We start from the raw sequence: 9087 nt of genomic DNA, 5'->3' as shown, positions 1-9087 counted from the left end.
TGCAAATCTGAGAGCACTAGGTATCACCAGACCTAATAATAAAGAGGCCATGTCCCCGCTGCAGTGAGCTGCATCAGATCAAAGTCAGTGTCAGCACCAGTGTATCCATTATCCACCCTGTCCAAGTGCCCACCTCAGTCTTGGCAAGCAAGCAAGCCAGGTGGGACAGCCCCAACTAGCATGGCCCTCCCAGCCTTCTATCTGGCTACTAGCCCATGCTGTGCTCCTTTTCCTCCTGCAAGCCATGCTTGATAGCACAGAGCTTCTGATGCCAGAAGTAAAAAGTAGTGGGGTATTTGTGTTTAACTAGAATGCATGGAGAGGACACAGATGGGTTATCAGCTAGGACACAGCTGCAAGCTTTTCTGATGTCACCTTTTCAGAAAGGTGAGGGGAATGGCAAAAAGCTTATTTGCTCAACCATTGTTCAAAACAAAAACCAACCATAAACCCCCACAACCTAAAATCCTTTTAAAAAAAAAGAATTGTTCAAATCATTCTTTTCTCAAAGCCTAAGAATAGTTTCAATAACAGTGGTCACACTCAAGTATATTCCTCTCAAAACTATTCACTAAAATAACAATAAAGCTTATGCATTTCTTTTTAAGATAGGCAATCTCAAAGACTCTTTTTGAGATGTGTTTAACGTTCATTTAATTGCATGCATGATTTAGAATGATATTCAGTTTAAAAAAAAAACCAAACCATTTCTTCTCACTGTGTATTAGTGTCACACTGGTACCAGCAATTGGTATTTTTATTACCTTGTGCATTGAGGTTTTCTGCAATTAAGAATACAGTGAAGCTCATCAGTAAAAGATGAGAACATTATGAAATGACAAGAAACATATTATTTCATAGTATTAAGCTTGTAAAACTTTATTTCTAAACTCTGAAATTATTTTTTCCCAACCCAATTAAATACAGGAAAGCTAAAACACAATCCTAACTGATGGAAAACAGGTTGTAGTTCAAAGAATTCCATTCTGAGTAAAACAATGGAATAACAACATATCCAACTATGCTACCTATATATCAAATTTCTCCTCACAGATGTTGTGTCCATGTTCTTCATAATCTTCTCTAGTTACTATCATGTCTTCAAAATCATCATTTTCAGAAATGAGCTTCCCACCTTCCCAAGAATAAGTAATAGGGCTGAAAAATGAACAAAGTTATTGTTACTCATTTGAAATAGAAGTATGCAGTGATGACTTTCAAGACTTTTATTTAACCATATCTATTTAACCATACTTTTTGATTGCTAAATCAAACCATTCAGCTTCCAAGAAGTTATGAGACAAAGTTTGAAATTTTAGTCGGGCTAGCTGACTTTCTTTTTTAAAAAAGTGCCTCTTTGGAAGCAGGTGTGAAGAGGGAATGGCATGAATATGTCTTTGTATTTACTATGCACAGATAATGATTCTTTAATAATAATTTAAAATATTCTTTAATAATACTTTTTTAAAAGTAGAGATCTTTTTGTACTTTCAAGGTATCTCAGCTCTCTCTGCAAAGATGTTACCCCTTCCAAATCCCTGAAGAAGCTACATTAATAATGACATGACAGCATTCTGATGCTGAAAATTCTTCTAAGTAAAAGTCTAAATTCATTAATCTTGCATATCCACTTAATGAAAATAGTCTTAATTGTCTGTTTGCAATAAAAAGGCTGATCCTAAAAACACTTAACTTTATTAGCCAAAGTACAGAGCAAGCAGGTGGCATCTAATTTCTTTGGTTTGTCTGAAAATACACTGATTTAAAATATTCTTTTTGTACAATTTTTGTTCACTTAATATTTAAATTAACACCTTTACTCAGTCTATCTTTTTAATCAGCAAAAGAAATCCTACTTTATAAGTTTGTTCTGCTAGAAAGATAAAGCCTTCTGTTTAGAAGTTTAGAACTTACTTTTCAGGAAGAACAACAGAAACATCGTAATCAGTTGGAGTAAGACATCGAACTTCAGAATAAACCCTATCTCTAAAGCCTGGAAAAAGGGTGTTTCCCCCAGTCAGAACTATGTTCTTGAAGAAATGAGGCTGCATTTCTGTAAAATAAATAAGTAAATCTGTAGTTGGAGACTATGTATTTAAAGATTAAAGGTGGGGTTTTTTTCCAATTTTGTTATGAACTGGAACAGAAGTAAGAAATATGCATAGAAGAATTTTATAATCATCTAACCAGTTAAATACAAGAAAGTGATCAATCACCCTATGTTCTTCCCGATTGCAGAATCTGGCTTTGACAACTACTGTTTTCTTACATTGTCTATTACATTTCATGTTTGCCAACACAATTCCCCATTCAAAAGGGGTTTTAAATAACACAGTTTTTTAAAGAGTACATTAATAGCCTAAATGCTGCCATACTTACGTGGTATAATAACAGTAATAAGCTGTACATCATCTATAAAATGAAAGCTTCAGTATTGCTTCTGACAAACAGCAGTTAGGGAGGTTCTACACTTTGATGCTTAAATTACTAAATTTGGCCAGTTTTTCTAATCAGTTTGATTTTTCTCTTTCTCCAGTGAAGAAAGATATTTTAAAACATAACTAAAAGTAATTTCAAGTGTATTCCACCATTGGTGTCAAAGATAGACAGATCATGTTAGAAAAGGATGTTAAGAAGAATTAAGTCTACAGCGATTAACTGAATCAAGAGTAGAAACCAATCAATAAATAACCAAAAAACCATGCTGGCCTAACACAGACTTTTGCAGACAATCAGTTCTAGAGTATGTAAAATACACCAAAAGACAGAACAGTTCACCAAACTGTTTAACTGGCATATTGAGAGTTTTAGCTTCTCTAAGACTATTTGTATCCTTAAAAACAAAACAACGAAGAAATCCAAAACCAAACCAACAACAAAAACCACCACAGCATCCCTCCTTCCCCCAGCTCCCATCCTTTTCATAACACTTTCAAGTTATACCTTCAGGTAAATTCTGAATAGAATAAACAATGGCTTCAGGAATTCCCATCTCTTGAATACCAATATCCGAAGGATGGAAGAGTATTTCTGGAACTGCAAATCTTTCATTTGTTAGACGAAGTATTTGTTCCCCAGTCTTGTATTTTCCACTTAACACCATCTCTTCCCTCGGCTAAATTAAAGACATGAATAATACCCACTGCTTAAGAAAAGAAATCCCATTCTAGAGCATTCAGCTAATCTATTTCATGTACTGCAGAGGTAGGCAGTCATATTATCAATAAATCTTTTAAGAATAATACATACTCTGGTATTAAATCTGAAGTGACTGTGCTCTTATCAACTGCAGATTTGTCTGAAGGAAAATAGAACTGGTATGCATGAGAGTGGCCTTAAAACATTGGGACTGCTTTCAAAATTATGTCCGACGCAGTAAATGAGATAAAACTGTTAAATTGTCTTCACTGGTTATAAAGACTTTTCAGGCTCTTCTATATAATGACTTTGAACCTTCTACCTAGTACGGTATTTAAATGAAATTCAGAGAGACTGACAAAAAAGCATCAAAGCAGGGAAAACATTTTCTAACTTAATGTTAAAAAATCCCAACAGTAATCATATGGATAGGTTGTATGACAGAGCACAAGCATAGAAAGCTACAACTGTTAAATAACAGAACATAAAATGCTATGCTGAAAAAACAGTATTCCATTTTCATCTCAACTTACTACAGAAAAGCTTTACCAACTAATGCATAGCAAAGGAAGATGTTACAGCATTAATAAAAATAGAGTATTTTTAACCTCTCTACTAGACTTGTGCAAGGGAACAGTCCAAAAAAAATTTCAAAACTATCATTACCTTACAAAATCCTTTTTTGATTGTGCTGAAGTCTGGCAAAACATAATCTACCATTACGGTATTTTCCTCTCCTTTTAATCTGAAAGAGAAGCATATAAAATTCAACAGATTAAAGAACAACTTCTAAATTCCAACTATTTTATACTAACAAGACTTCTTTTCATTTAACTGGAAAATTTTCTGATTAGGAGTATAGTTTTATTTTTTTGTACAAATAGATTATTCAGAAGTACCATGTTTTATATTTAGTACTGTTGCATACATACTTGGCAATGTCCATGTCCTTGTAAAAGTCTTGAGAAACATAGCACACATCTTCTTTCACTTGATTAATTACATGCGTTTCATCCATAACATGCAGCTGTCTGACAAAAGCAAAAACCAAAAGCACTGAAGTTTGAGAATAATTAAGTCTTCCATTTCCTGTCCAGTTTTCCACTGGAGATGAGCAACCATGTCACAGAAAACTACTGCCTCAATATCTAAAACTCATATTCAATTTACAAATGCATTCCTGGCCTACTGGAGTTTAGTATTTTCCTATTTTGCAGTTCAATACAAACACAAAAATTAACCTGCATTTGCCCATTGTCAAATACAAAAATTAACCTACATTTGCCCATTGTCTTCCTAACAAGCATAGCCATAATGCTGCAATTAGCTTTCTTAGCAAAAACTTTTACCTAGATAAAGTTCCAAGCTAAAGTATCACAGTGCAAAATTGACCCTATTGAATTTTATTTGTGTTATTGATAGTTGGCAAACTGACTGATGATCTACTGAGACACCTCAGAAAATATGTAAAGACTTGTATAACTGTGAACACACAGCTTACCTCATCAACTTCAAAAGCGTGGGCACTTTGAAAAATAACAGCCTAATTCTTCAAAGAGTTTAAGCTCATCTTAATTCATCTTGAGCTTAAGGTCAAGATGGCAGCTAGCAGATTATAACAGACAAAAATTCCCTTCTCCTTTAAACAGCGTTTAATCTAAAATTCATAGAACCAGGAAGATTACCCCATGAACTTTTAGCTCATTTCATACCAAGTTTCATAGCAAAGATCACCATGCTTTACCTGTAAGAGATGATCTCCTTTAAATGGTTGGTTAAGAGTTTCCCTCCAACATTAATCCTACAGAAAAGGAGTAACACACGGCATTCTGTCATTATTAACTTCAGGCATAGAAAACAATTCTTCTAGAAAATATATACTGCAGTTTACCTTATGATTGCCTCTTTCTTCTTTTTACTTCTACAATAAGGTACAATGTGTGTAAAAGAGTATCCACTATCCACAATGATACAACATAGCTCAGATGGATTATCTCGGAAATACCTGTGTGCACTAAGAGCTCCAGCTGAAATACAGAAAATTTAATTCCATTTTTATGTGAATATACACTTTTAGAATTTACAGTGATATGAAAGTGTACTTGCCTCATGTTTTAAATGCCTTTGACAGACTTCCAAGACCTCAATACATAATACTACAGTCAATGCATGAATTCATTTTGACAGTGGATAAAATTAAGTGTTGTATATGGCCCCATTTAATCTTTTTCAGGAATTCCGGTCCACATTCAGTTTCCCCTCCTAAAGTCCAAGCACACAACTTATCAAACATATAGAAAGGAGTACCCCATGTCCTGTTACCTTTCAGAAGGGTGGTGATGTTATTTACACATTCTCTGTGAGATACAACACATTTCATGATTGTAATGCTGCATTTGATTTGCTAATTCAAAACAAAACCAAACAAAAAAACAACCTCAGCCCCCCAAAAATAGAAAGCTATCAAAGATTTGCTTCATGCAAATTTTTGGTAGACTTTTTCAAATGCTATCCAGTTTTAAAATCCATCTGTTATTTCTGTCATCCTTACTCTCCTCAAATTTCTTGTAATTACATACCATGACACTCTCTTCAGAAAATAGTACAAGAGTACAGCTGGAATTTATAAAATAAATAACTTTTAAAATTTTAATACAGTTAAGAGTGTATGTACAAGTGTATTACTCAAGAGCCAGGAAGGAAATTAAGGAATTTTTATACTATCTTTATATATATATAAATATATATATATATATTTGCATGGTTATGTATGCTTGTATTTATTTATTTTAAAAGGGTTAAGCTTCAACATATATAAATACAAACTAGAAGGAGACAGACTCACCATTTACTCTAAGAACTGCTTGAAATTGATATTCTTCAAATAGAATTTCATTCATAGATTCTTGTATTGAAGTGAAGTTAAAATAAGGTTCGGTAATGATAATATTGGTATCTACAAAATCCACCTATGAAAAATACATTAAGACTGTCACTATACAAAACCAATATATTTTGGCCTACTGACCTAGTTCATCCCTCTGTTGTACATTAACTATTTCCTGATCTCTCAACTGCATTGTATGTCTGTGATTATTGTTTTTCTTCAGTTTGCAAAAACATAAATCCCTGTGATTTCTAATCGAAGGCACTTTCAAAGAGAACAGTAAGCTCCCCAGTTCTATTTTAGTATTTGATGTACTTATGTTAATTCCAATAGTCAGTATTTAATCTACACAAAATATGTAATTAAGAAAAGGCTCTTACTTGATACATTTCTTTTCCAAAAAGATAATCCCAAACCTGTCTCTGGACATCCCAGTTCACCAAGTAACCCTGCAGGAATTTAGAAAAAAATGTACACTATTTAGAAAAAATAAAATCATACTTAAAAAAAAAAGTCAAATGATTGATAGATTAGTAATATTAAAAATTTTGAGAGTTAAAATGTCTAAATTTGCATTTCTAGGCTAAGGAGTAAATGTCACATAGCATAAAGTATGTTATAAATATTCCCCATCAATACGTTAATTACTACACTATAAAAACAATGTTTTCTGTATACATTGTTCTTTTTGGCAGAATCCTGTCAGTCTGCCCACGGTGCCAAAAGTGGTTATGGAGCAGATTATCTGGAGTGCCATCACACAGCATGTACAGAACAAACAAGCAATCAGATCCAGTCAACACGAGTTTATTAAAGCTTGACTAACCTGACCTCCTTCTGTGACAAGGTGACCTGCTGAGTGGAGGAAGGAATGGACGTGGATGTTGTCTACCTGGACTTTAGTAAACTCAGTCAAGTCTGAGCTGGCTGCTCATGGCTTGGATGGCTGTGCTCTTTGCTGGGTAAAAAACTGGCTGGAAGGATGGGCTCAGAGTGATGGTGAATGATGCCAAATCCAGTTGGCATCCAGTCACCAGTGGTGTTCTCCAAGGCTCAGTATTGGGCCCAGTCCTGTTTTATATCTCTGTTGACCTGGACAAGGGGATTGGGTGTACCCTCAGTAAGTTCACAGACAACACAAAGTTGGGTGGAAGTGTTGATTTGCTGGAGGACAGGAAGGCTCTGCAGAGGGATCTGGACAGGCTGGATTGATGGGCCGAGGCCAGTTGTGTGAGGTTCAACAAGGTCAAATGCTGAGTCCTGCACTTGGGTAACAACAACCCCATGCAGGGCTACAGGCTGGGTGCAAAGTGGCTGAAAAACTGCCCAGTGGAAAAGGACCTGGGGGTGCTGGTTGACAGTAGCTGAACATGAGACAGTGGCGTAATGAGGTGGCCAAGAATGCCAATGGCATCCTGGCTTTTATCGGAAATCGTGTGGCCAGCAGCACCATGGAAGTGTTTGCCCCCTATGCTCTGCACTGGTGAGGCTGCACATCAATTCCTGTGTTCAGTTTTGGGCCCCTCACTACAACAAAGACATTGAGGGACTAAAGCGAGTCCAGAAAAGGGCAACGGAGCTGGTGAAAGGTTCAGAGAACAAATCCTATGAGAACAGATGAAGGAGGTTGTTTAGCCCAGAGAAAAGGAGGTTCAGGGGGGACCTATTACTCTCTACCACTACCTGAAAGGAGGCTTTAGTGAGATGGGGGCCGGCCTCTTCTCCCAAGTAACAAGCCACAGTACAAGAGGAAATGGCCTCAAGTTGCCCCTGGGACATTTAGATTGGCTATTAGGAAACATTTCCTCACCAACAAGGCTGTCAAGCACTGAAAAAGGCTGCCTAGGGAAGTGGTTGAGCCACCATCCCTGAAGGTATTCAGAAGATGTGCAGATGTGCCACTTAGGGACATGGCTTAATGATGGACTGGGCAGTGTAGGGTTAACAGTTGAATCTGATGATCTTAAAGGTCTTTTTCAACCTAAACAACTCTATGACTCTTAAATTTTACACTGCTGACTCTGATTCTTGGATGATACCACATACAACCCTGCAGTTGGGGTATATTGTATGAAAACTATTCCTTACAACAATTTACATTTGGCTTTCATGCTAAACTGAGGATTACTTACTTACTTTCTGAAAGGGAAGAATATAAAAAAGACCAGAAGGATCCTTAATTTCATCCAGTTGATTTGCTGTAAAGGTTTTCAAACGTGCAGTCTTTGATCTGAACTGACAGTTAGGAATAACGCTGGAAAAGATTGGGAAGTTTCCTATTCAACATGGTATGAGACACATTCATTGTCTTTATGCCACTTGCATAAATAGTATGCTTAAAATAATGTTTTTGCTGCTGTATTTTGGTTTTAGCCCATTTACTGGAGCCAGTTACAAGGGAAATCTCTAATTTCTGACACCTCCAGTGCAGACAAGACACCTTTTCGAAAAACAACCCCCCCAGCCACTGCGCTGAGCTGCAACTACCACCCCCTACCACCACTACAGTTAGAAAAGTGCCAAGGGCTCTTCTCCCACCCTGGCCGGTGGGGCATGGTGTGACATGAAGGAACATGTAGTGACACGGTGGGGCACGGCAGGACATGGTGTGACACGGTGGGACACAGGACGACAGCCCGCCGGCAGAGCCCCCCGCACCGCAGGGGCAGGGCCCGCAGCCGCCGCAGGGGCGGGGCGGGGCGGGGCGAGGCCGCGCCTCTGGCCGGCGGGCGCAGGCGCGGGCCGGTGAGGGACTGAAGGCGGGTCGGACCCGCGCTGGGGCCGGCGGGGAGCCATGAGGGGACGCGCAACGCCCGCCCCGTTCCGCCCCGGGCCCTCACCTGACGTTCGCGTGGCTGTAGCCGATCTTGGCGTTATAGGCGCCGTTATCCAGCACCAGCGTCGCCATGTTCCCCACGGCGCCACGGCCGCCGCCGTCCCAGTATTGATCCGCCACCGCCGTGGATCTCTATGGTGACCATAGAGCGGAGGAGCAGCGCGCGTGGCCCGTCGGGACGCGGGGGTGCCGGCAGCTCCGCCTCCGCTTGGGGCCGCCCGCCGCG

At 38.3% G+C, this 9087-nt stretch overlaps 1 protein-coding gene across 1 annotated transcript; it reads right to left on the bottom strand.

The window, feature by feature from the left end:
• Nucleotides 1-863: 863 nt before the first annotated feature.
• On the bottom strand, nt 864-9087 carry ACTR6 (actin related protein 6). The gene is made up of 11 exons (XM_050324252.1): nt 8866-9087; nt 8162-8279; nt 6406-6474; nt 5984-6107; nt 5030-5165; nt 4883-4939; nt 4071-4169; nt 3805-3883; nt 2944-3115; nt 1915-2053; nt 864-1158 (listed from the first exon to the last, which is right to left on the bottom strand). Exons 1-11 carry the CDS (start codon nt 8931-8933, stop codon nt 1029-1031), a joined length of 1191 nt encoding a protein of 396 aa, XP_050180209.1. The 5' UTR covers nt 8934-9087; the 3' UTR covers nt 864-1028.

The sequence above is a fragment of the Myiozetetes cayanensis genome, unplaced genomic scaffold, assembly GCF_022539395.1.
Source record: "Myiozetetes cayanensis isolate MyiCay16 unplaced genomic scaffold, myiCay2020 scf3, whole genome shotgun sequence".
Lineage (NCBI taxonomy): Eukaryota > Metazoa > Chordata > Aves > Passeriformes > Tyrannidae > Myiozetetes > Myiozetetes cayanensis.
The sequence above is the reverse complement of the archived record's forward strand: the minus strand, read 5'-3'. Positions and strand labels throughout refer to the sequence as shown.